The 25,124-nt window shown below is 49.2% G+C and overlaps 8 protein-coding genes across 8 annotated transcripts; 5 read left to right on the top strand and 3 right to left on the bottom strand.

Annotated features, from left to right (window-relative positions):
- Positions 1-171: 171 nt before the first annotated feature.
- On the bottom strand, positions 172-1,299 carry BC939DRAFT_262751 (uncharacterized protein). The gene is made up of 2 exons (XM_051551074.1): positions 726-1,299; positions 172-623 (listed from the first exon to the last, which is right to left on the bottom strand). The coding sequence occupies exons 1-2, from the start codon at positions 1,213-1,215 to the stop codon at positions 277-279; spliced, it is 837 nt and encodes a 278-aa protein (XP_051409418.1). The 5' UTR covers positions 1,216-1,299; the 3' UTR covers positions 172-276.
- A 3,360-nt stretch (positions 1,300-4,659) lies between these two features.
- On the top strand, positions 4,660-7,248 carry BC939DRAFT_479548 (Six-hairpin glycosidase-like protein; the record flags this gene model as incomplete). The annotated part of the gene is made up of 6 exons (XM_051558861.1): positions 4,660-4,901; positions 5,089-5,164; positions 5,259-5,312; positions 5,397-5,594; positions 5,692-6,660; positions 6,745-7,248. The coding sequence occupies 6 exons, from the start codon at positions 4,660-4,662 to the stop codon at positions 7,246-7,248; spliced, it is 2,043 nt and encodes a 680-aa protein (XP_051409417.1).
- A 2,201-nt stretch (positions 7,249-9,449) lies between these two features.
- On the top strand, positions 9,450-9,999 carry BC939DRAFT_378133 (Homeodomain-like protein; the record flags this gene model as incomplete). The annotated part of the gene is made up of 3 exons (XM_051551710.1): positions 9,450-9,479; positions 9,577-9,706; positions 9,797-9,999. Coding segments are annotated over 3 exons (363 nt in total), but the record flags the coding sequence as incomplete, so codon positions are not given.
- A 1,192-nt stretch (positions 10,000-11,191) lies between these two features.
- BC939DRAFT_414019 (uncharacterized protein) lies at positions 11,192-14,074 on the top strand. The gene is made up of 7 exons (XM_051552971.1): positions 11,192-11,546; positions 11,747-11,821; positions 11,954-12,172; positions 12,292-13,387; positions 13,476-13,732; positions 13,836-13,896; positions 13,996-14,074. Exons 1-7 carry the CDS (start codon positions 11,280-11,282, stop codon positions 14,019-14,021), a joined length of 2,001 nt encoding a protein of 666 aa, XP_051409415.1. The 5' UTR covers positions 11,192-11,279; the 3' UTR covers positions 14,022-14,074.
- A 16-nt stretch (positions 14,075-14,090) lies between these two features.
- Positions 14,091-16,254, top strand: BC939DRAFT_460022 (uncharacterized protein). Its single transcript, XM_051556815.1, has 3 exons — positions 14,091-14,239; positions 14,385-15,659; positions 15,783-16,254. The coding sequence occupies exons 1-3, from the start codon at positions 14,121-14,123 to the stop codon at positions 16,231-16,233; spliced, it is 1,845 nt and encodes a 614-aa protein (XP_051409414.1). The 5' UTR covers positions 14,091-14,120; the 3' UTR covers positions 16,234-16,254.
- Positions 16,255-16,605: 351 nt separating this feature from the next.
- On the bottom strand, positions 16,606-18,288 carry BC939DRAFT_460020 (ARD/ARD' family-domain-containing protein). The gene is made up of 6 exons (XM_051556814.1): positions 17,918-18,288; positions 17,661-17,725; positions 17,404-17,468; positions 17,233-17,288; positions 17,011-17,107; positions 16,606-16,910 (listed from the first exon to the last, which is right to left on the bottom strand). The coding sequence occupies exons 1-6, from the start codon at positions 18,227-18,229 to the stop codon at positions 16,852-16,854; spliced, it is 654 nt and encodes a 217-aa protein (XP_051409413.1). The 5' UTR covers positions 18,230-18,288; the 3' UTR covers positions 16,606-16,851.
- A 1,021-nt stretch (positions 18,289-19,309) lies between these two features.
- BC939DRAFT_460017 (pyruvate dehydrogenase complex dihydrolipoamide acetyltransferase) lies at positions 19,310-22,466 on the top strand. Its single transcript, XM_051556813.1, has 6 exons — positions 19,310-19,505; positions 20,403-20,476; positions 20,652-21,083; positions 21,214-21,342; positions 21,450-21,777; positions 21,859-22,466. Exons 1-6 carry the CDS (start codon positions 19,369-19,371, stop codon positions 22,283-22,285), a joined length of 1,527 nt encoding a protein of 508 aa, XP_051409412.1. The 5' UTR covers positions 19,310-19,368; the 3' UTR covers positions 22,286-22,466.
- An 11-nt stretch (positions 22,467-22,477) lies between these two features.
- Positions 22,478-24,140, bottom strand: BC939DRAFT_460016 (3-oxoacyl-reductase; the record flags this gene model as incomplete). Its single annotated transcript, XM_051556812.1, has 7 exons — positions 22,478-22,552; positions 22,648-22,769; positions 22,873-22,965; positions 23,084-23,170; positions 23,311-23,485; positions 23,758-23,997; positions 24,054-24,140. The coding sequence occupies 7 exons, from the start codon at positions 24,138-24,140 to the stop codon at positions 22,520-22,522; spliced, it is 837 nt and encodes a 278-aa protein (XP_051409411.1). The 3' UTR covers positions 22,478-22,519.
- Positions 24,141-25,124: the final 984 nt, after the last annotated feature.

The raw sequence follows: 25,124 nt of genomic DNA, 5'->3' as shown, positions 1-25,124 counted from the left end.
GACCGTATCCTCCGTTTCCTCCTCGGGAAGGGTAAGGCGATGGCGTCGAAACCTGGTTGTATACATTCCGCGGGGTCGTAGCAGGCAGTGGTGGCGGAGCCTCAAGCAGGTCCAGTTGCGGCAGAGTTGGTTGCTTAAGGTTGTTCATCGCAATGTTGTTCTTGTTGTTCTTTCCTCCCTTTGCCTGGGCGTTAAGTGCCTCTGTTGCTCTGCTCTTTGTCTTTTTCTTGATCAACTCATCGATACTAACAGCCATGACACAAAAAAAATATACGGTTAGTCTATTTGTTTGCTACTGAGGACATGACCCTGAGCAAGGACTAAGACGTACCGCTTATCAATCTTGTGGCAGCAGTATTCCTTCAGGTTACCCTGGATATGGCTGACCAAGGGAATATACAGGATGACTGCGCTGATGAGCATAATCAACGAGAGCGCAAACATGGCGACTGTGAACATCATGGCTCCGAGGGTGATCTTCTTGAAGATAAGATCGTCACCCCTGCCGACTACAATGTTCCAATCGAAAAAAGTATTATCAAGATGATTGTGGAACACCTGATAGAGAACGGTTGCATTGATGACCTGTCGGGGTGCGTCTGCCAACATGAGTCGCTTCCAGTCTGTGCAGAGAGTAAAAGGGAAGAGAGATGGTTAGTGAGGAGCCGGGGGCTTCTGCTGTCTATTGTAGGGTAACATCCAAGTCTCCTTCACAGTCAACTTACTTCGGAAAGTAAAGAAGCAGAAAAAGGCGATCTCATCCACCGTCTTCTTCGAATTGTTGATCTGAGAAAAGAGGCAAAAATGTGGATACGATCTCACAGTGTAATAGCGACTGGCGATCAGGGACGTAAACGCATAGGAGATATCTCTGGAGGCGATGATCATCTTCGCCCTACGAATCTCCAAGCCCAAGAGCACGAAGCCCAGGAGAATGCAGACCGAGAACAGATATTTGTAGACGTCGAAGGGCAACTTGCCAAGGAGATCGAGCTCGATGCCGGTTTTGGGGATAAAGGAAGTCTGACTCGAGTTGGTCAGCAAGTTGACGGCGGTGAAGATGTCGGAACAGTACACGAGAATGCCTCTCATGATGGCTGCAAACACGAGCATGTACCGGAACTGTAGCCAGCACGAGTTGTCTATAAAGTCATCGACATTGATAAAGTCGAACTTGTGGTCCTGCACCTTTTCGCGCTTCCAATGAGCTCCCATGATAGCAGTGGAGTTGCCGGAGGCGTGATGTCCGTTAGGTCGTAAAGGTTTGTTGTTGTTGTCGTAAAAGTAGCCCGAATTCCTTAATTCCTTCTTTTCTTCTGCGGGGGGTCTGAGTGAACCAAGATAAGGCAGCAAAACAATAGGTGAGATGTGAGACGATTGCAGATTATAGCGTGCAGTGCATGTGCGGCACACTAGTGGGACAGTAACTGAGCGATATGGCTGCGCATACCCGAGAAGAGCAGAGAGGAAGAGAGGAAGCGATGGGACGGTGGGTGCGGATAGATAGGTCCGATGTCGATGAGAGGGCTAGGACGCAGTATGGCTGGGAATGAAAGGAGAGGCTGAGGTAAGGAGGAGGGAGTAGTGTGAGAACCCAGGAGGGGGGCCAGTCCGTGAAGGGGCGAGTGATGAGAAGGAGAATGGGAGGGTGGGGATGGGGATGCGGATGCGAAGGGGGAATGGGGAATGGGGAAGAGGAAGGGGATGGGGGCGTGATGGAGGAAGGGATGGCGGAATGGCAAAGGAGTAAGAAGAGGCGCGCAGACACAGCAGGCAGCAGGGAAACGAGCCGGCCATTTCCTCCGATGCGAGTGACGGGGGGCAGAGCCGATTGTTTGTTTATTGCGCCTTTGTTTTGTGGTAATAATGTGTACATGTACACAATCGAGCTGGAGGTCAGGCTCGCTCGGTGGAGGAGAACAAACAACATCCACAACATCCATCCATTGCACTCCAAGCACGAGTGGGAAATGTTCGCCAAATTGCGGTTACACGAACCTCCTTTCCCCCTCAGGCACGAGAAAATTAGTTAAACCCTATCGTCCTTTGTTCTCGACTGCTGCAGCACTGGCGGCAACCCCCCTCTCCTCTCCCCCTTGTGGGCTTACATATATGCTTGCATACACTCCTTCATCTGCACACCCTGCCCCTGCCGCTGTTACATAACACCACCCGCCGTCGCATGGACCATCTCAAGAGCTTTCTTTGCAGACAACCCTTAGTCCTGGCAACTACCCCCCCCCCCTCGTGGACTATCTCGTGCATGCAGTCTGCAGTCATCCGTCTTTTTTGCGCCCTCTATCTCAACCACTGACTGCATCAAACTTCCAGGGCTGCTTGCAAACAGACAGAGGCAATAGACTACAGGCATCTTGACTAACGCCAATTAGGTTTGGTCCAATCATCCATCGCAACCTCTACGTAGTGGAAGGTTTATATGTGACGGGTGCGTGCGCACGATAGTCTAATAGTGTACATTTGATCGATCCAGCCAGGGTTGACAACTGTCTAAAGTTCTAATCAAAAACAGGTACACCTCTCCTCCTCGTCGTCGTCCGTACGCTCCAAGTATCCCCAAACATCGTTCTGTAGGTAACAGTATTATTCTTCTCTCTTGTCTCATGTAAGTTCTCACAAGGTAGCGGCCGGAAATCGTTGACGGCACATTGCTCAGAAAGATGGCTCGTCAAGTGCAAGTGGGGGAAGGGAATGAGCACACCTCCTTTGCAAAAATGGTCAGGGAAATAAGCAGAGGTGACGTTGCAGCCACATCTGTATGACACCCCATTCATCCTCCTTGCTAGAACTTATACCGACATGTGAATGATAGTCCTTATCCTTGGTACTCTTCATACATTTTTGCAATCAAAAGACGGATGCCCATCTGCACCAGTCCATTCCTGTTTGCATGAGGATATATGATCAAGAGAATAATAAAGCAGAGTACTCAGTAATACTAGGCCTTTCAGCATTCAACTGTCCCCTGCAGTACATAGTGGGATACTTAATTGAGTGTGTGGATAGTCTGAGCAAAGGAAAGAGATCCTGATTCAAGCAAGCACAATGACTACACGGAGATGGCCCACGCTTTTTGTCACAGTGGCAAATGCGTTTTATCTGCTTGACTACAAAAAAAATGCGCTCAAAGTTGCCAAACGTAACTTTAGGGGATAACAGAGTCGTTTGTGTGCAGAAGCCGTGAAACCAACTATCCAGGAAGAGTGGCCCCCTTGAATCTTACTTGCGACAAGATACATCAGCTTTGAACGCATTTTTTTCTCTTATTAAATAAACTTGTATGACTATTTTAATGATACAGCATAGTAGATACAAGTATTTGAGATGAAGAGGATCAAAGGAACATCCTACGCCTTTGTACGGTAAACTAGAAGAGTTGGGTAACAGCCGAGCGAAATAGTACCTCCTTCGGATAAGCGGCTCGTCCTACTCCGCGCGACGCCCATTTCCACGGTCTTTGAAGTATTGTAGTAACAGCCGCGTCTGTTCGATCGCTAAATGCGCTGGATAGGAGTGTGTTAGAGCGGAGCGACTTGTTTCTTATGGGGCAGTGAGACCCTATTGCTGTGAATGTCTGTATGAAGTAACAAAAAGCTATAGCGGAGAATGTGTGGCCTGCTCATTGAAATGAAAGAGATTGTCTGCAGATCGATCGATTTCATTATTGGTTCAGGGGCAGGGGCAGTTTTATTTGGAGACGAGGTAGGATGGTGAGGTTTCAAACGGCAATATCTGTCTTGCCCCGGACCGGTTACCTGTTACGGCGCCTGTGAGAAATGTGCCTGAAAGAATAAAAAGAACAAAAAGAACAAAAAAAACAAAAAAAGTAAGAGTAAAAGTAAGAGTAAAAGTAAGAGGGTAAAAGTAGAAGCAAAAGCCCAAGACGCCGGACGGACCATCCACTTTAACAGCGTGGGTGCAATGGAGAGAGAGGAGTGGACAAAAATGATCCGAGGCCTACCATAAAAAGAAGAAACGGCAGCTGCACGGCTCTTACTGTGTTTGTGCGGATAAATGTTTTTGGCGATTAATGCGTGGCCTTTCCGTCTCACGGTGAGAGAGACGGGACGAGGAGGGGTCGCAGTGTCTGTTCGTTTCTTGTCTTTGTCGGACAGAGTTATTTCTGGACAATCGATTGCATCGGACTGATTCGCCAAAGGAACGCTCTCAGCAGGCGTGGAAGGTTATTTGGCTATGCCCACAGTGTTTGTTGTTGCCTCGTTTCCTCGTGTAGCATTGGATGCTTTCCGCCTCAGATTCGATGAGACTGAGCGCATGGCTGGGATGACATCTCGTTTCGCTCGCTCCTTCTTTCGCTCCGTCCGCTGTTTCCCCTCTGTCGACTGCTCCTCTGCTCCTTCTCTCCCCTCGCTTGCTTCCCTCCCTCTTCCCTCCTCTTCCCTCCTCTTCCCTCCTCTTCTCAGCAACAGTCTTTGTGGTCTTTGTGGTCTTTGTGGAGCTCTCTTCCCTGCCCACACTTCCCTCTCTCGCACGCACTCCCCTCGTTTGTCACGCTCTGCATCGCACCGTCCCCCTGGTCGTGGCCCACATCTCTCCAACGCATCTCCATTATACCAGCATTCAACATTCCCTCCTGTGCTGGACTGATTTCATTCCTCTTCCCCCCATCACCCTCCTCCCATGAAGCTTCCCTCCCGGCCCTCGCTCTGGGTCGTGCCTGCCTTCGTCGCCCTCCTCGTCGGGGCAGCCGCACAAGGCCCCTCTGCCTCGGCCCCACCCAGCACCAGTCCCACAGCTGCCCCACCCTCAGCTCAGCCCACATCAACTCCCTATGACCAGCCATTGCCCCTGAACCCCACATTCCCAGACCAGCCCCGGGACAACATATCGAGCCCTTCGTACCCGGATCCCGAATACATCAAGTATGAAATAATGTTTTATACATGCCCAGCTCTTATTATAATTATTATAGTTATTATAATTATTATAATAATTATAATTGTTATATCCATCTTTCCTGCTGAAACTTCGGACAAAGGATACACCGCTGCTGCTCTTTAAATCTGTGAATGCCACTTGACACCTTTATCCCGCTCATCCCTACTGCAGGCTGCTCGACTACACACTACTGTTCTACGAAGCCCAGCGCGCAGGCAAGCTCCCTGCAGATCAGCGTGTTAAATGGGTAAGCAACAGCAACTCAATTGAGCCCATCGCTGTTTCATCTTATCTTGTACCCTGCCGTATATAACATAAGCCTATTTTCATCCCCCCCGTAGCGCAACGATTCCGTGTTGGATGATGGCAAGGATGTCGGTGTGGATCTCTCAGGGGTAGGTTCTGACATCTTTTTTATTTCATTGGAAACCAAATGTCTTGAAACAGTCGTAACAATTTCGTCAAACTATCATCGATAGGGATACTTTGATGCAGGGGATTATCTCAAGTTCATCTTTCCATTGACATTCACCATGTCAGAGACTTGCTGGGGTGGCATAGAGTTCTGGGACGGATACCAGCTCGCCAATCAGACACGATATCTTGACCAGATGGTTCGCTGGGGTATGGATTGGCTGATCAAGGCCCATCCCAACAACAACACGCTTTATGTCCAGGTATCAGAGCCGTGTCATCTCATCTGCTTCAACAGCTTCCGTCTTAAAAGGATCATGATCTCTTATGATTAATGGCTTCTCATCATCTTTTCTATAGGTCGGTCTAAGTGAGGTCGATAACGACTACTGGGGACCGGATACCTCTATTCCAAAGCCACGCCCAACATTCCAGGTCAACAACACGCGACCAGGCACGGATGTGATGGCGGATGCGGCTGCAGCTTTCGCCTCGTGCGCCATGCTTTATCGCGACAAACTCAACGACACAGCTTACTCCAACACTCTGCAGACCCATGCCGATTCCCTTTTCCTCCTGGCAGAAACAGCCTTGCCTCAGCAAGTCTACCAGACTGTTGTCCCTGCAGTCACTTGCTGCTACGCCTCGTCTGGTTTCGTGGATGAGCTGGCTTGGGGCGCTGCTTGGATGTACAAACTGACAAAGAACTCTGTCTATGCCCAAAAGGCCGCCAAATACATTGATCAACTCAATGCACAATCTGTCCAGACGAACCCGGTTACATGGGATGATAAGACTGGACTGGTGTATATCCTCATGGCCGGGGCGACGACAGGAACGAGCGATAACAATACAAAGTGGCAAGGATTGGCAGAGGCGTTCGCGGGCTTTACGAGGAGGGCCTCCAAACCCTGCGCGTTTACGAAAGGCGGACTGTATTACTGTGCAGGAAACTCAGGCGATGACTCTGCAGTCGTGGCAGCCAATGCTGCGTTTGCACTGCATCTGTTGGCGAATCAGATGACGACGGCTGGAGGCACTAAGATTGACTCGACCACTCAGGGGAAGATTGACAACTACAGATCGTTTGCACTTGGACAGATCAATTACCTGTTGGGCGACAATCCCGAGAAGACCCCATATGTCGTGGGTGTGCATCCCAATTCACCTGTGAATCCTCACTCTGCCCCTGCCTCTGGAGGCAATAATGCGGACACCATCGACACATATCCTGAAAAGGAAGCATACACCATCTACGGCGCGCTTGTTGGAGGCCCCGATAAGAATGATCGTTTCCAGGACCAGCGCAGTGATTGGAGACAGAATGAGGTGGGTGTCTCATCTCATGGATCTGAGATAAATCGCCTGTGAAAAAACTGCTCGCTAACCGAGAATCCTTTGTATGCTATACAGGTTGCCTTGGACTACAATGCGCCCTTCAATGGTTTGATGGCATATCAGGTTTGGAAATCTCAGGAATCTCCTCCATATGTGATCGTTCCAGCTGGCAGACCTGACTTGCCACCCATCCTCAACGGCATGGAGGTCTGGCAGATCATTCTCATCATCGTCGGGTCTATATTTGTCGCAGTTGCAATTGGTGCTATCGTCTGCTATCGTAAGCGCGAACAGATCCGTACCTGGGCTGCTTCTAGGAAAAAGAGCAAAGCCGAGAAAGCCGCGTACAAGATGTCGATGAAGAACCTGAATAGACCCATCAACCGCAGTAGTGAAGACGATGCCGCCACCTCATCGCCGGTCTCACCACCACTGCCGCCACCACCACCAGTGCGAGGCCAACAGCGCCCCGTACCACCACCGCCACTACCAGCGCGAGGCCAGCAGCGCCCCGTGCCACCACCCCCTCTCCCTGCCAGGGACGAGCCCATCCTACTCGAGAACGCTCGTCGTTCATGATCAAAGTCCACCTTTGAACTATCTAGAACTATTATACATAAATTCCCCTTTAATAATGCATGATTAGACGGTGCGTGTTTCCTGTATTATACAACGCAGAGCAGACGCCAGCCATGTTTAAATGAGCGCGCGCCTCTTTTTCAGCAGGCACTAGCAGGTCCATATGTCATAACCGCTCAAGGGTCCGCCCTAGCCTTGACCCTTGATGGACAGCCTCCTAAATCTGCATCAACGAAAAGGCTACAGAACAGAGTCTTTTCTTTTCTTTTTCTTTGCCCTTATCTATCATCCATATCTCGTGTCTTCGCTGATCTCTATCAGGTTATCTTTATCAGGTTCTCGTTACTCATGAATGCTTGAATGCATCACAACCGCTCGCCCCCTTCAGTGTCCTTCTATATGTGCCGTTATGAATAGTCTTAATAGCAGCAGGCGTGGAAATAGCGCGTCTGCTTAAACTCCTGGCTGACCCCCCTTAGATGAACGACATCTCCTGGCCCATTTTCGGGCATTTTCTATTCTCTACAATCGAAGAATGCTTCTTGCCATTCACCAATAGTGAGCGAATGGAAAGCTCCTTTTTATGGTTCTACGTGGATGAACAACGCATTGGATCGTCTCGCATATAATGTATTCATTTCTAATATGACAGCTATAAGGCTAGGACTTTCATGGAAACACTACCTGTGTACCTCATGCAGGCTTCAACCATTACCTTATCGCATCCATGCGCTGTTGCCAGAGGGCCTGATCCTAACAAGACTGGTTCTGTAGCATGCTGATGCTTCCCGTGCTGATTGTGGAAACTACTTTCTGCTGTAGTGTGTCCTGAAACGTGGACTTCAAGGACAGTCTTGGTTAGCATCATCCTGGGTAACGACGTTATTGATTGAGGACGGGATCATCGACATGGGAGCGTAGAAATAAAGGGCTCATGTCTTGTATCCGGGGCGTGCTCTTGCCGCAAAGACGAGATTGCCCACTCTGGCCATTGCATGAGCCGAAGGCACGACAAACTTCCTTCCGTGGTTATCTCTCGTAAAATCGGTACTGTCCATCCAAAGATGTCCGTCTCCTTGAAGTAGGGAACGCTTCTTGGACGAGCCGCTCCTGCAGTCTGATTCATCTTCCCTTGTCTATGGATAATATCAATCCGTTTCCCTACAGCTTTCTCGCCCCTTTGTTTGTTTCGTATGCGACTCAGCATACAGCAATATCGCTCTCCTGTTCATGGGTCTATGCCATGGAGTGGATGTCAACCCCATGGCTCCTATTGCGGGCGACTCCTCGCTGTTGCCTTTCCCTGCCCTCTCAGTCGGTACTACTCCTCTCCCGGTCTGCATTGCTTCCATGCCGAGACACAAAGAAAGACCCAATTCATTTCGTTCAACTTTCTTTTTCCTTCATTCCATTCCTTCCCAGGTACAGGCACGGCGCCACAGCATGTTCTCTTTCCTCTCTAGGAGCCATATAGCCATATTTTGTTCTTTCTTCTCTTTCTTGTTCGTTCTTCGGCTCTAACCCCACCTCAGATCATTCTATCGCATCCCGGCGTATTCTTTCCTGGACATTAGCCAACGGGAACTTTTTTAAAACCAAAATATGCTTCGCCCGGCTGAATCATCGATTCCAAAATCCATTATAAATTCTTCATTCCTAAGGACCAACCTTCGATTCCGTGCTCCCTCCGCGACTCTACTCGAAAACAACTACTCCTGTTCAAACCACAATATGAAGGCTCCGTCAACATTATCCCCCTTGAACACGAGGCATCTGGCCATGGAGGCGTCGATGAAGCGGATGAGCTTCAAGTCCCCCGGCTGCTCGCCACCCGCAGGAGCAGCCCACTCTTTCCCCGCACATCCCTCTATCTCATACCCTGAAAACTCAGATCATCCCCGATATGTAGCAGTACATGAATTAGGCTCTTATAGAAGCAGGCCCTGGCAACGACACGAGGTGTGTTGTTTTTCATTTACTTGTGGGAAACACAATACGCGCTTCAATTTGTAGCAAAGTGGGAAAGGACACGAACTCACATTTTACTGTTTCGCTTGCTTTAGGATCAGCTTCTAAACGAGGCTGTGAAAGCCTGCGGCACAAAGTTGTGGAGGTCGGTAGCTGAATATGCTTTTCCAGACGGTTCACGAGATCGGAACGAATGCCAGCATCGGTGGCGTGAACTTTCGTCTTCACGACCCAAGCAGGTGAAAGGCCCCTGGACAGAAGAGGTGAGGAGAAAATAATGCGGATGCGCAATGTCATGAGGGCAGATGAATCGCGAATGTATCATAGATAATAACTCAGCTTGATTGTGGCACCTCATAGGAGGATCGGAAGCTGAGTGAAATGGTCAACACGTATGGCCCTGAGAAATGGGTCTTCATTGCCACCAAAATCGGATCGCGCACCGGCAAGCAGTGCCGAGAGCGGTGGCACAACCACCTCGATCCCACCAGTAAGTTTCATGTTGCTATGCGCCTGTAGTGCGATCGCACTTATGTCTGGAGCTAACGCGTTCACATTCCAATCCAAACGCGAACCGTAGTCAATAAGACCCCTTTCACACCTGAAGAAGATAGACGTATTTTGGAATTGTATAATCAAATGGGTTCCAGGTGGGCGGAGATGGCCAAGTACATGCCAGGTCGTCCAGATAATGCCATCAAGAACCATTTCAATACTACCATGCAGCGCAAGAAGCGGCGTATGAGTATGCCCTCGATCATGATCCAAGACCACCGTATACATGCATTACAGCATCAAAGCCCTCCATTCCCTCAGCGGTACACCAAAGTCAACGCTGCTCCTTCGCTACAAAGGACCTCCTCATCTCCACCATCCTATTCTGTAACAATGTCTGGTTCCATGGCACGCTTTCAGCCGTATGAGCGTCGACATTCCTTGCCTATGCACAATGCTATCCAACCAATGCAGATGACCATTGCTCGGTCCAGTTCCAGCTCATCTCATTCACACATGTATCCTCCATCGCCTCCAAGGACCCCTGATGTATCACGGACTGAGGGCCAGTGGCCTTGGAGCACTGAATCTGCTACAGAACACTCGGCCCCTAGGCATTTCACAGCGCTGCCTGGTATCTCATCCTTTGTCCAGCCTGCTCCTGGATATGCGTCCGCTGAACAGGAGCCGTTGTCATTATCTCGATCATTCTCTCGATATTCTCATCAGCAGCAGCCTCATTGGACGATGGATTTTAGAGAACGTTGCCTGTCTGCATTAAGGATCTCTTCACCTCGCTCAGGGCCTTTATCATCATCATTGTCATCATCAGGCCGCATGTGTCCGACTACGACGCCTTGGACGCCTGCCAGTCCAATCTCACCTCGTGATAATTTTCTTGATCAGGAAAGTTCTGGCTCATTTTCTACGCCGAAGCCGTTGACGCTGCTGCAAGCGAAAGAGAAGCTGCCTACGGAGGGCATTGTTGGCCACGTTTCATATCACAGTTTGTCGGCGATGCCGGAACAAGACCGGCTCACTCGTCGCTATCAGACTACGGATGATGAAGATGACGGTGATGACAGCGGGATGGAAATCGGTGGGGCAGACGGGGCCGAGGTGAAGAAGGCCTTGTGGAAGGAAGAGAGCGGGTATTTGGGTGGACGGAGGAGAAGCACGGCCAATATGATGTCGATCGAGAACCTGGTTGGACCCACCTCTGAGTAGAAAGATGCCTTTACTTAGTGTGTATGTAGAATATTCATCTCTGTATTTGATATCCATTTCTGTACCCATTCTACACACTTTTCCATGTTGTGTTGGTGGTTAGTAAAAAAAAAAAAAAAGAAGCATAGCATGAATGTACTCTGTCACTCGTGCGACGCGTTTTGCCGCGAATAAATCTAACCGCGTATGTGCGCGACCTGTGACGTTTTTAGTACAGGAGGTGCGCTGAGCCCGTTTACACCTGGTTTGTTCTCCTCATCCACCTTTTATCCTCCCCACACTCGCCATCAACAAAAAAACATACACATCACTACCCCTTTTTACATTTCAGCTTATCAACAATGAGTCTCCAAGTCAATTTCACGACCCATGGTCATGATCTCAAGGCAGCCTACGAATCCATCCTCCGACCCACAGACCCCAAGAACGGCGATAACTGGGCGCTTTTCGGCTACGACAAGGCCACAAACGACCTCAAAGTCCTCGGCCAGGGCAATGGCGGACTCGAGGAGCTGGAGGAGGAGTTTATGGATGGCAAGATCCAGTACGCGTTTGTTCGTGTCGTCGACCCCAATTCCCAACTTAACAAGTTTATCCTCATCGGCTGGGTAAGTCCTCAACGCAGCTTTCTATTTTCAGGAACAAGAAGGGGGGGGGGGAGCGCTTGCGTGTAGCCCTGCTTCGAATTGCGGTTGCGGTTGATAAACGGCAAGAACTTTGACTAAAAAAGGTCCTCAATTGCGTTCCAATTGCTCCCAATTATCTCCAATTGCTTTTTTTTTTTTTTTTTTTTAATTGGATATTCTAGTGCGGCGAAGGTGTCCCCGAGTCCAAGAAGGGACTTTTCAGTTCCCACTTGGCCGATGTCTCTGTGTTCCTCAAGGTACCGTATTCAGTATTCAGGAGATGGCTATATGCGATGCCAGGTTCCCTTTGTTTGAGTGGTCGTTGTCGAGTACAGGATGTAACTAACTCGTTGCTCTCTCCACACTGTCCAATATATATATATATATAGGGATATCACTTGCAAATCAATGCCCGCTGCGAGGACGATGTCACACCTGCTCAAATCATGAAGAGAGTTAATGAGAGCTCTGGCTCAAAGTATTCGGTTCATAAGGAGACCTACCAGCAGGAGAAAATCTCTCCTCTCCAGTCCGCATACAAGAAGACCGAGATCCCAGACATTGCGGCCATGCAGCGCAACCCCAGCAAGCCTGCGCCTGCGCCCAAGGTAAAAAAAAGAAAATAAGAAAAACCATGCGACCTCATTTCAGTTGTGACCATTCCAACTTTTTTACTTTTATTTTGAATGCTCTTTTTTCTAACGAGTTCCTATGTAACATATTGTAGTACGGAATTGGCGCGTCAAAGCCCTTGGAAACATCTGCTCCTTCGACCCCACCAAAACCCAGCACTCCCGAAAGATCGTGGAAGAGCTCTGCAGGATCTTCGTATTCGGCATCGACAGGACCAGCGACTTTCAACAAGATCATTCCTCCCAGCTCCCTGTCCAGCTACGGTCGATCAGACGCACCTGAGCCCACTGTCAACAAGGCTCAGCAGATCCGTCTGGAACGCGAGGCGCGCGAGAAGGAAGAAAGAGAGAGGATCAAGAGGGAGATCGAGGCGAGTGAGGCCAGAGACAGGGGAACCGGAGCAAGCATGAACAAGGCACAGCAAATTCGCATGGAGCGCGAGGCCCGGGAGAAGGAGGAGAGGGAACGCATTAAACGCGAGATTGAGGCTAGCGAGGCCAGAGAACGACAGGCACATGGTCAGTCCAGCGCTCAGAAGGAAGCTGAGGAGAGGCGTCTTCAGGAGCAGCGTGAGCAGCAGGAACTTCAGAGAAGCCAGGATCGTGCACGCGAAGACCGTGCAGCCAGAGAAAGGGAGGAGCGCGAGAGAGCCGACGCTGAAGATGCTGCGAGATCTGCGCGTGAGGCTGCCAAGGCTCGAGAGGAGGCGCAGTCCCGCGATCAGGCTGCTCAGGAAGAGGAGGATCACAAGAGACAGCAAGAGCAGCAGCAGCGTCAACGCGAGAAGGAGGAGCATGAGGCTGCCGACAAACGCTTGAAGCAGCAGCGCGAGGAGGAAGAGGCCAAGCGGAGAAGAGAGCAAGAAGAGGCAGAGGCAATGCAGAGACGCCAGCAGGAGGAAGAAGAAGAGGAGGCGAGACGTTTGCAAGAGGAGGAAGAAGAGCGCAGCAGGCAGGTTAAGGCGACCACTGCTGCCCCTCAGGCAGTTGATCACGGTGTAGAGGACGTGCACGCGCATACCGGAGGTGCCCCTGATTCAGTGTCGGCTATTGTCCTTTACTCCTACGAGAAGGCCGAGGAGAACGAGATGTCGCTGATCGAGGGCGAGACTATCATCAATGTCACCGAGCTTGACGTTGGCTGGTGGAGCGGTGAAAGTATTGATGGTACCAGGAGCGGTCTCTTCCCTGGTATGAACGCCTTGCGTTTTTTATGTTGCGCTTAAGAGCTATGGTACATTTTTTACTTTTTCTGACTACGTTACCCTTGATTCTATAGCCAATTATGTCGAGGTCATAGAGCAGTCGCAAGAACAGGCAGCTCCTGTTGCTGCTGCTACTACTGCTACTAAGCAGCATGACGATGAGCACCACGCATATGCTGCACAGGATGCACACGAACCCACTTCGGCCGGACATGCTACGGCCGACGATGCGCTCTCTGGCAAGCCCACGGCAGTTGCCCTTTACGACTACAATGCAGGGGAGCCAAACGAGATCTCATTCTCGGAGGGAGATATCATTAAGGACATTGACGTAAGTGGAGCTCCTAGAAGCACGACTCTGTGCTCCGTATTTGCAAAGACGCACATCTCAGGGATCTAATCCGATCACTTCATATATTTTTTCTCGTCCATAGTTCGTGACGGACGACTGGTGGAGCGGTCAGGCTCGGGACGGAACGACGGGTCTCTTCCCATGTAAGTACTCGTCTTTTATAGATATTCGCGTCGGTATTGGGGCTGTAACTGACAGGAAGCTTATTGATGATATTTCTTCATTGTTGTATTTCTTGTTAGCCAACTATGTGGAGATCCATCAATAGCGCTCGCGTCTAGTCAAAAGAAAATAAAAGAAAGTTGGCGCTGTAATTTTGTACCCCCTATTCCTGCCCGTTCATTCCTTCATTCGTTGCACCTCTTCCATGGTGAATGTCGTCAACTTTTTCCCAGCGCACGCACAAAGACATGTCACGGAACAGGAGAGGACACAACTCGTCATCGAGAACTCGTCCAGTGTTCTGGTGATGGACCTTCCATTGCGGTACGACCCACTGTGTGATGTCAGCAAGTACAAAAATAGTGGCAAAAAAAAAAAAAAAAAAAGGGCTGGGATACTGACAGTTTTACATGTCCATCCTACGGTCCGCAAAACAAAAAAAAAAAAAAAAAAAAAAAACGCGTTATAGATACATATTCCAGTACGCTCTGAACCATTTGCGAGGAGACGAGGGCCATGAGCAGGAAGGAGCACCTTCGCGGAGACAACAACGAACTGTCCTGATCGTGACCGAGTCCAAGGCCAGGTTACGGGCATGGATGCGTCAAGAGCGCCAGCTCTATGCGGGCGAGCAATCGAACCAGACACCGATCGCAGGAGATAGCTCAGTAGCCAGCCCAGACTCTTCAATGGACCCTTGGCGGCACTTGTTTCCTTCCGAGCGCGGTTCCGACGTCCAGGATGAGTTCAACACCGCGACCCAGACCCAGACCCAAACCCAAACCCAAACCCAGACCCAAACGAGTGTGCCTCCGGAGGTACCAATGCAACTCGATAGCCAAAAAAGCCAGGACAAGGAAGCCAGGATGGACTACACAAAGGCCACGTCAGGGACGGGTGATAGCAACCCGGCACAATCCAGTAACGACAAATTCCAGCCGGAACTTTGGTCCAGGATCCAGATACGGTACGCGCCCACCGTAGAGCATGTCCAGTCTCTATTTCGATGCCTGCATCTGGATTCCGAGTCGACTCAAGGTCGGACGTTTGGACATAGCGCGGAGGGTCGTTGCCATAGCCCGACTGTTGACGAACATGGTGTAGAGCAGGATTCGGATTACCAGGCCATTCCGCCGACACTTGTCATGTTGGTCGGGTGCTTTCCAGACCGGATTCTAGATATCGGAGGTGGCCAGTTCTCGGCATCATCGCTTTGTGTGCTGCCGACTCATCTGCCTTATAATAGAGCGATGGTCCATGTTACCGAGGGTGAGGGTCATGTAGAGGAATATGTTGAGCCGTCGACGTCCATATATACGCAGCAGGAACCGGACCGAAAACGAGAGCAAGGGCAAGGAGGAGAGGGGGAGGAGCAGGAGCAGGAGCAGGAAAGGGGTAAAGTTCAACAAGGCCAGAGTAATCAGCAGCAAGAGCTAGGACAAGGGCAAGAGAAAGGAAAAGGGGACCAGGAGCAGCAGCGGCAGCAGGAGAACCAGGGCCAGGAAGAAGAACAAGGGAAACAACACGAACGAGAGCAGGAGCAGGAGCAGGAGCAGAATCGTGAATATGACGCATTGCAATATTCCCAGGCATACTCATCCTTCGCACAGCGGACGGTAACACCCCTACAAGCCCTGGCAACGAGATTCGCGGACGAAAACCGTGAGCGCTTAGAATACATCAAAGTAGTAAGCCAGGCTATGAGCGAGGTCAAGGATGGCCAACAGTGGCTCGAGCGAGCGTCGTGAGTGACCATGTATTATATAATGTCTCAATACCCCATTCCTGATATCTCAGAATGTACAATTCAACGCTAACATAATTTTTCCCGCCGGCCTTGTTCACCTTGAAATGGAATCTTTCCCAGCGGACAAAAAATAGGGGTGATGATATTCGAGAACACTGAGCCTTTACATCAGAACCCACAGAGTGTCTCAAGACTACCCCCCTCCGCACGAGAGCAATGGCTTCAAAAGGTCATTGGATTCTGGATAGATGCCACGATAGTGGTTGAGCAACAGGAGCGACATCTCCAAGATGAAGATGAGGAATACGAACAGCAGCAGATGTATAACCAGGAAACGATTGCAGAAGGTGATTCACCCACCAAACCCGTGAGTCCGGATGATGAGGCATCCAAAGATTCCCTATGTCTTTGGGTACGAACCCAGAGCAGTGTTGTTCAAGCAGAGGAGTCTCGGAAAATCAAAGACATGAAATATGGTTCACCTAATGCGGCATCTGTGGGCGCAGTCGTTGGGTTGCACTGGGATTATGATCCGACCGAAAGCCGATTTTGCTTTGAAGTGGTGCCATAATACGATTTGAATAAAAAAAAAATTAAAAAAATGGAGCCCTTGGCAAGAGATATGGTGCGCAATGCGGTACCATTACGGAGACGAATAATGCTATTCATGACATCAAGAAGCAGTAGCTTGCTTTCAATAGCAATAGTTCACTAAATGCTAAATATGTCAGACTACTAGATTGTGATGAGGACTCTTGGCTCAAGAAGCTGCGGATAAAAAAGTGGGTACAAGACATGCGGTCCGGGGACATGAAGCCCTTTAGCGCCTCCTGCAAACAGCAGCGCTGCATCTCCACGCAGCTATATTGACTAAGATGTTTTGATATCATTGTAAGTAGAGAGTACCGAATTGGAAAAGCAAAAAAAAAAAAAAAAAAAAAAAGGGTAGACGAGATGAAAATGGGCCAAGCGATGGTTAACTGCACAGCACAAGGGCAGTTAGAGGACGATTATGCTGAACATCACTCGCTTTATTTTTGTCCGCGAGATATTGCTGCAACCTTTGAATGGAGATAGAGGTGTGTTATAATGAGCTGAAGATGGAACGGCGGAAGAAAGCAATCCGTCTATGAAAGTGCAGGTATAACCCCCTTGGTCATTCCATGACAAAGTAAACGATCTGTTCCATTTAAATGGCAGTGACGGTCTGAAGATAAGCCTTGCGGTAAGGGTTATCATCGCATGGTCCTAGAAAAGAATTATCGAAAGAGGATCCAAGTTAGATGCACTGCAAATATCGAGTAGAGGGGACGGTTTGGGATTATTTCAGTCAATTGCGTGTTCTTACGATTCAAAGGGGTCCAGACAGGGTCCTCCTTAAAGAGACGCATGGCCTTGAGGTAATTGTTGGTATCAAGAGTGAAGCGGTGGTAGATTCCGGCGGGCTAGATGCATTATGTCCATGATTCCCAAGAAACATATTGTGGTCAGCATTTGCAAAAAAAAAAAAAAAAAAAAAAAAAAAAGAAGAAAAAAGGCGACTCGAGCCATTAGAAGTGACCTATCATACCAGAACAATCAAGTCGCCAGCCTCGACCTTGATCCTAACCCAGCGGTCATCCTTATCTATATCAGCAATGTCCGATTGAAGAAGCGCAGTGGGTGATATTAGTGTTAATGTTGAAATGAGCAACTACGCCAGATCTGCAAGGTACATGACAGAGAAGTTGTCTGGAGTCACCTCTAATATCAAAATAACCAGTTCCCTCGAGGATGGCGCGAATCTCTTCGTCTTCATGCAAGTGCCTAAAAGTAAAATCGACCCAGGAGAAACGAAGCAGTACGGAAATAAGCAATGAAGCCCATAATGAGACCACGGACGCGTTTTGTTCGAAGGAGGAGGGGGAAAGAGGGGCTTGGTAGAGAAAGGCATTTGCATAAGAAAAGAAGTTTAGCTGCAGCCATGCAACTGTGGGCTAGACAGGATAGAGTACATACTCGGCAAAGAAAGTCTTGATCTTTGCGTCAAACTGGTCACCGAGACCCTCCTTGGAGACAGTGATCTATGCAACACGCAAAGAGTTGAATTCGAGATAGAGTGAAAGACCGATGTGAGAAACCCAATGGACCCTGAAAATGTACATAAAGCAAAGCGCATCATCATTGTCAAGAAAGGTCTGCAGAAAACCCATATCCGTCTCCTGATGCAATTAAAGCCCAACGGCGGACTCTCTCAGTATAAATAATCGCAATACCTGGTCGCGGTTCTTGTAGTTGCGCTCCTCGCAGATTTTGTCAATCTGCTCAGTAAAGTTCTCGTCTTTAAGCCGCCAGTACAGAACTCCGGAGGCCGCGAGCTCTTCGGCCGATACTGGGACTGAGGGCGAGAGCTCGTGAGGCTCTCTGCAGTCGGTGTCGAGGTTGTCGTAAAGATAAGCGCGCATGGTTGGATCGAGAGAGGTGGGTGGATGACGTGCTGGTGAATGAATGAGAGTGGAAGGCGAAGTGAATGAAACGAATGAAGGTGTGAAGGCGTAAAGGGCCAGCTGGACAGCACCGCCCTGCATTCAACGATGGCGAAATTTCCGTGCGATTGGTAGTAATACTTGCAATTACAGGAAGCTAGACTTTTTTTATTTTTTATTTTTATTGGCTACCCTATTCACCATTCTTTAAGATGCAAGTGCAACTCCCCTGCGTCCTGTTTCTGCGCCAAAAAAGGATAGAGCTCCAGGTGGGATCGCCCCATGTCATATACCCTTAATTCAGCTACCGAGGGGCTTTCAGTAATGTGGCACCTTGGTGCTTGCATATTTATTGCAAGAAGAGGGAATAGGCGATTATCCTAGGGCATGCACCTTCCTGCAAAACGGTGCGTATGCGGAGCTGTGGAGAAGACACCTAAAAACGCGACCCCATTGAAAGCGTGGAAAAAAATGAACCAGTTACACTCGGAGAAAGCCGGTTTTGGCAAGGACCCAGTTACCCGCGCGCGGCCAACATAGTGGCTTGTGCTCAAAGAGCGGAAAAGGGTAGAATAGATCGTTCTGTGCGCTATTTCGCCCGTCGTTTTTCGACCCATCCTCAATTGTCCGGCCTAGGTCGAAGCAAGGTTTGGGAAATGATTAAATGTGAGCGGATGGGAAACGGACAGGCAGTGGAGTGGAGTAAAGAAAATGGCTGGGGAGATGGAGGCCTAGGAAAGGATAGGAAACTCGAAAAACAACAAATACAGAGATGAGTGAACTGCGCTTGTACTCCGACAAATGCACCGCTCAGCGTGCTTTTAGGCGGAATGACTTCAGCTTTTCATCGACGACACCCTTTCTGGTAAGAGTGTCAGCGGCAGTAAGACCAAGTAACGCGAGTATGACAAAGGACGGAGCAATCGACCGAGAGAGTGTAGACCACACATCGAGAGCATATGTATGCATTAGAGGTAGAGGGGAGAACGGACGCCAGGATGGGTCGCAGCGGTAATCGTTATCGTCGTGCGAACACAGGGGGAAAAGGGATGCCGCCGAGGCGGAATTAGGATTCCAATCTCCACAACTGACTTATCATATCTCTGGTGGTACCTTCCCCCATATCACATATCACCAAAACACAAATAAATAATTTTTCTGCTTTTGTCTCCCACACCCTCTCTTCTCTCATTCCCGCAACTTGTCTCATTCCTCTTTCCACTTCCCTCCTCTCCACAGAAATGATCTCTTCTGCATCGGTCTCTCGCCTGGCTCTCGCCACCGGTCGTCGCACCGTCCAGCGCGCCGCCACCCTCGTCCCCATGGCCAGGGCTATCGCTTCCCATAACACCGTCCGCGCTTTCTCGGTCACCCCTAGGTAACGCACCGTTTGCCCGCTTTTTATCCAACACAACCCAACAAAAAAAAAAAAAAGCAACGGAAAAGAAGACAGGACATGCAGACCGACTCTCGATATCATCCACCATATCGCTGCAGTTATCAATTTCGACATACTTGACCCAAGATTCAGAGCGATAAGATTTTCTTCGAACCAGAATTTGGTGGCAAGGCTCGAGATGTCACCCTTATACATCTACGCGCAGTATATATCAACCCTTTCATCTTCGATCTACACCGACGACAATGACTGTCCTGTTCTCTCTCCATTATCCGCAACATCTTGTTCGCAGGAGGACAGATCTGACTGGATGGGAGTATGTTCTAATGGTTGGACGATACTATACGTCACCATTCGGTTAATGTGGCGTATTGCCGATCTGAATGCAGAAGCTGTGCCGATATGACGAAGGGAACGCGTCTTAGAGTCCTCTAATGGATGAACTCTCGACGAAGAAAAGAGGAAGGCGGGTAGGCATTAAGCCGGGATGAAAAAAAAAAAAAAAAAGGGTATACGAGTGGAAACAGGGTGGCAAAAAAAAAATGCTCTCCCCAACAGATTTATTATTTGATCTTTTGTTCAGCTTGCGCACCTTCCACCGCGCTCAAAATATATTTTGGAGATCCCACGATCACAGTCAACAAACGGCGATAGGAAACCAATGTCAATGCCATTGACAGGCTTGCAATCCAGCAACATCCTCATTGCTAGCCCTGCTTGGGCGTGCACGCCTTGAATTTATTTTTACCATCTTCACTCTCCCCTAACCTGCTCTATCCCCAAGTATCGCCGGTCGAAATATTTACTTGATCGATCCTAACGTTGCGTCCCCTCTTTCTCTCGTCTGTGCGGTGCGTGTACTCGCGCTTTTTGCAGCGCTCCTCGCCACATCTTGACTGCCTCGGCTGTCTCGCTCAAGACCAACATGGCCCGCTACTACAGCTCCAAGTGTACGTCTCTGATCTGTCCAACTCAGCGCTCTGCATTTTTTGTTTTCCCAAGATACGCGCTGTCCCAACCTTAACCGATAAAATGGGACCGCTGCTACACTGGACGTACATCGCGATAACGAAAATCTTATTTCACATAGTTATCTAACCACACTGTTATTCCGCGCTATGATAGCATACCCCACCCACATCACCATCAACATGCCTGCTCTGTCACCCACCATGACCATGGGAAACATTGGAACCTGGCAGAAGAAGGTCGGCGATGCTGTCGCCGCCGGTGATGTCCTTGTCGAGATTGAGACCGACAAGGCTCAAATGGACTTTGAGTGTCAGGAGGAGGGTTACATCGCCAAGATCTTGGCTGACTCTGGGTCTAAGGAGGTCAACATCAACCAGCCCATCGCCATTATGGTCGAGAACAAGGAGGATATCGACAAATTCGCTGACTTCACCGCCGCTGATGCTGGCGCTGCACCTGCCGCCGCCAAGGAGGAGGCGCCCAAGAAGGAGGAGGCGCCTAAGAAGGAGGAAGCACCCAAGAAGGAGGAAGCCCCTAAGAAGGAGGCTGATACCACCAACGCTGCTCCTTCCCGCTCTGATGCTGGTAAGGATAACGGCCATTGTTTCGTTTCGAAATGCATTTTTATTTTATTTTATTTTATTTTTTTGAAAATGAATGATGTTCGACAAGAATGGCGCCCTCAAATCTACCTGGTCACCACTGTGCTATTTAGAGCGCATTTTCGCCAGCCCCATCGCCAAGAAGATCGCCAACGAAAAGAACATCTCCTTGAGCGACCTCACCGGATCTGGACCCAAGGGCCGTATCTTGAAGGCTGATGTTGAGGGCTATACCCCTGCTCGTACGTGGACTACTCATGGACTGGAATCATCAGCTTTCACTTACCTTACGTCGGATTCATTGAACAGCTCTTTAACGCCGAACCTCATCTTATCGAACGACCTATAGCCAAGTCCGCCTCTGCTCCCGCCACCAAGGCCGCTCCTGCCGCCGCTCCTGCCGCTCCCGCTGGTGCTGCTTACACGGATATTCCTCTCACCAACATGCGCAAGATCATTGCCCAGCGTCTCACGGAGTCCAAGCAGACCGTTCCTCACTACTATGTCACTGTTGAGTGCGAGATGGACAAGGTCATGAAGCTGCGTGAGGTTCTCAACAAGTCCTCGGAGGACAAGTACAAGCTGTCTGTCAACGACTTTATTGTCAAGGCCTCTGCTCTTGCCCTTAAGGCTGTTCCTGAGGCCAACAGCTCCTGGATGAACGACTCTATCAGACAGTAAGTGTTCTGCAAGTTATAAGTGGCAGGCGTGTGATGTTAATGGCGCGTGTTCTAATTCATTTATTCTTACATCTCCAGGTACCACACTGCTGATATCTGTGTTGCCACTTCTACACCCTCCGGCTTGATCACGCCAATTGTCGCTAACGCTGAGACCAAGGGACTGGCCACGATCTCTAACCAGGTCAAAGATCTCGCTGCCCGCGCCCGTGCTAACAAGCTGGCTCCTCACGAGTACCAGGGTGGCACTTTCACGATCTCCAACATGGGCATGTATGGCGTCAAGCACTTCACTGCCATCATCAACCCTCCTCAGTCGTGCATCTTGGCTGTTGGTTCCACTGAGAAGCGCGTCGTCCCTGGAGATGAGGGCGAGGTCCGTACAGCGTCGATCATGGCTGTGACCCTGAGCTCTGACCACCGCACTGTTGACGGTGCCATTGCCGCTCAGTTCTTGAAGGCCTTCAAGGGCTACATGGAGAACCCCTTGAAGATGTTGTTGTAAAATCTGCTCCGTCTTCCATTTTATATAGATCTTCTCTTTCGGTCCCTGTCATCCATCCTTCTCGCTCCTTCTAATGTACACTTGTCTCTTTTTCCCCGCCCGTTTTCTTGTTCAAGAAAAAAAAAAAAAAAAGTTTAGCATAGTCAGTCAATCACTTTCATAAAACATTCTCACAAGATTATTCCGGTACTGTTGAATGTGCAGACGATGTTCTTTATTTTAAATATGATCTGATTATAAGACAAAGCCGCCATCGACACCGATAACCTATATGCGTTGAGGAGAGAAGTCTGGAGAATAAGCAACTCAAGGAGCATCAGATCGCTTTCAAGATTATATGCAACGCAAGGATGAATGCGTACCTGTCCAGTGATGAACTTTGCCTGCGCAAGGAAAAGGGCAGTCTCTGCAACATCCTCTGGCTGACCAAGGCGACCCATCGGGGTTCTGCCGATAATATGCCTTCTGGCATCTTCGGATAGACCTATCAACGAATAACAGAAGAAGCTATTAGAAAGAGGAAACTGGATAGGCAATGTCCTTCTTTGCTGTCATTGACGGCCAACAGGAGGACATTGACGACATACTGGCAGTCATATCTGTCTCAATGTATCCAGGCGCAATCACGTTCACGGTGATGCCCCGCGATCCCATTTCTTTGGACAACGACTTTGAGAACCCTGGCAAGAAAAGAGTAATTTTCAGCAAATTAGTCATTGCTTTACCCTATATTGAGTCCATTCTATGTTATGTGCGTTGCGTGCTGTCAAACAAGAGGCGATTCAATCATAGTCTTACCGATGATGCCAGCCTTGGTAGCGCTGTAGACCGTTTGACCAATGTTTCCTTGAACGCCTACAATACTCGAGATGTTGATAATTGCGCCTACGTGATTTTAAGCAAAGCACAGAAGTTACAATAGCCGTTAGAGCAAAGTATGGTCAGCAACTGAGATGACGCGTGTCATGGGTGGATACAGAAAAACGTGTCCAATAAATAATGATGATTAAAATAAAATAGAGTACCTTTTTTGCGTCGCATCATGCCCTTCGCGATGGCCTTGTTAATCCAAATGGTGCCCATAAGGTTTGTTTGAATAACGTTCTCCATATCTTCTGCGTTATGTGCGATGAGCAACGAGTCTCGGGCAATGCCTGCGGACATAATCAAGTAGTCCACAGGACCAATCTTGTTCACTTCCTGCATGCAAAGAAAAGAAAAGAAAAAAAGAGCAGTAGCAAGAGTGAGAGAAAACATCAGGGTCATGCAATACGTCAAGGAGCACAAGTGCGGATCAAATTAATTGAATAAGCAAATAGAGGGGGGGAAAAGGTAACCGTTTTGGTTGCATATCGGCTGCATGTTGGCTGCATATCGTTGCATATCGTTGCATATCGGCTGAGGAGTGGGACGCGCTTGTACGTACGCGGTCAGACATTTTCTCCTGTATGGAGATCTATTTGGGTTGTTACCTTGACGGTACGTTCCACGTCTTCGTGTTTGGACACATCGCATTGGAGGCCCACGTGGGTAGCCGATCCTGCTGAGATCGGGGCAAGGTCGTGGTCAAGAACACGATTAATTCGATCCTGATCCCGCCCGAGAATCACGACTCTGGAGCCATTGGCCGCAAAGAGCTTTGCAGTCGCCAGGCCAATGCCTCGGGTACCCCCTGGGATCAATGTCAGAGTATTGACAAGTGGTCTTGATGTCTGGAGATAAAAAAAAAAGGTTGAATAAGGCGAGTTGAGAACAAAAACAAAGGGACCAGGAGAGAGCCGAAATGAACATGCAATTCAAGGAGGGAGGGGGTAAAAAGCAAGATGCATGTAAAGAGCGGAAGGAGAAGTAGCATGGTTGTAGAGTTTGTACATGAATACACGAAGAAATATAATATAGAAAAAAGTACAGTTTTTGTATTGTACGTGTGAACATAGTATACATGACAAGGGCTCATGAAGTCATTTTGGTGGATGCATGGAGCTGCTTCAAAAGCGAAATGAGATGGAATTAGATCCACAGACGGACTAACAGAGCTTGTTGGTGGGCTATGGTCGGTCACCTGCCTGACTGGTTGAAGAAGAAGCTGCAGCTGCAGAATAGGAACGGCGGATGGATGAGAGCAAGAGCCTGGCAGAAGGAGTTGAGGGAGGAGTGACGATGGCTCTCCACATGAGGATGATGACCGGATCAGATTAGGGGGGACTTTTTTTTTGTGGAGCTGATTAGTTGATTACAACCGAGTCGAGGAGGTGGGTCAGTTTTAGTCCAGAGGAAAGGGGGAATGGGAGTGAAGGCATAGAAATTGGCGGCACGTCATACGACAGTTCAGAAAACTCGCCTGTAGCCCGTGTGTGGGACACAGCAAAGTCGCGTCTGCAGTACGCGATAAAGTTGGGTTCTGAAACTGGGATGGACGCCGCTGCACCAAACAAAGATGACGCCGTCACCTCAACTTGCCCTTTATGCCTCTATGAGAGACATACACGCCTATTGGCTATTCTATACCACGCATGGACTATATAGCTTACGAACTGACTATGCACATCCATTCCATACACACCATCGACTACACGCTTGTCCAAACCGATGCACCCTGCACTACCCAGTGTCAGATGCACATCCAGGTACACAACACCGTAGACTGCACTGTACTACACCCTTGCTGCTACATACATGCACCCTTCATTTTTTTTTTGGTGCGCGCACGTCAAATATGCGCATGCACATCTATCTCTGTCTTCTGTACGACCTGCAGACAAAGTGACACACGGTTCCCGCCTTTTGTCTGCCTGCATTATTTACCTGCTTGCTGCACACCATTTGTTTATGCTCTTTT

Source organism: Gamsiella multidivaricata (genome assembly GCF_025024155.1).
Source record: "Gamsiella multidivaricata strain RSA 2152 chromosome Unknown BC939scaffold_60, whole genome shotgun sequence".
NCBI lineage: Eukaryota > Fungi > Mortierellomycota > Mortierellomycetes > Mortierellales > Mortierellaceae > Gamsiella > Gamsiella multidivaricata.
The sequence above is the reverse complement of the archived record's forward strand: the minus strand, read 5'-3'. Positions and strand labels throughout refer to the sequence as shown.

Coding starts and splice junctions, on each gene's coding strand:
- BC939DRAFT_262751 (XM_051551074.1), bottom strand. CDS start 1,215: ATGGGAGCTCATTGGAAGCGCGAAAAGGTGCAGGACCACAAGTTCGAC. Junction 624..725: donor CTGCTTCTTTACTTTCCGAA/GTAAGTTGACTG, acceptor CTCTCTGCACAG/ACTGGAAGCGACTCATGTTG.
- BC939DRAFT_414019 (XM_051552971.1), top strand. CDS start 11,280: ATGAGTCTCCAAGTCAATTTCACGACCCATGGTCATGATCTCAAGGCA. Junction 13,388..13,475: donor CAGGAGCGGTCTCTTCCCTG/GTATGAACGCCT, acceptor TTGATTCTATAG/CCAATTATGTCGAGGTCATA. Junction 13,733..13,835: donor ATATCATTAAGGACATTGAC/GTAAGTGGAGCT, acceptor TCTCGTCCATAG/TTCGTGACGGACGACTGGTG.
- BC939DRAFT_460022 (XM_051556815.1), top strand. CDS start 14,121: ATGGTGAATGTCGTCAACTTTTTCCCAGCGCACGCACAAAGACATGTC. Junction 14,240..14,384: donor GTGATGGACCTTCCATTGCG/GTACGACCCACT, acceptor AACGCGTTATAG/ATACATATTCCAGTACGCTC. Junction 15,660..15,782: donor CAGTGGCTCGAGCGAGCGTC/GTGAGTGACCAT, acceptor AATCTTTCCCAG/CGGACAAAAAATAGGGGTGA.
- BC939DRAFT_460020 (XM_051556814.1), bottom strand. CDS start 18,229: ATGCAGGGCGGTGCTGTCCAGCTGGCCCTTTACGCCTTCACACCTTCA. Junction 17,469..17,660: donor ATCAAGACTTTCTTTGCCGA/GTATGTACTCTA, acceptor TTTTACTTTTAG/GCACTTGCATGAAGACGAAG. Junction 17,289..17,403: donor TGGTTATTTTGATATTAGAG/GTGACTCCAGAC, acceptor TTGCTGATATAG/ATAAGGATGACCGCTGGGTT.
- BC939DRAFT_460017 (XM_051556813.1), top strand. CDS start 19,369: ATGATCTCTTCTGCATCGGTCTCTCGCCTGGCTCTCGCCACCGGTCGT. Junction 19,506..20,402: donor GCTTTCTCGGTCACCCCTAG/GTAACGCACCGT, acceptor CGCTTTTTGCAG/CGCTCCTCGCCACATCTTGA. Junction 21,343..21,449: donor TGAGGGCTATACCCCTGCTC/GTACGTGGACTA, acceptor AACGACCTATAG/CCAAGTCCGCCTCTGCTCCC.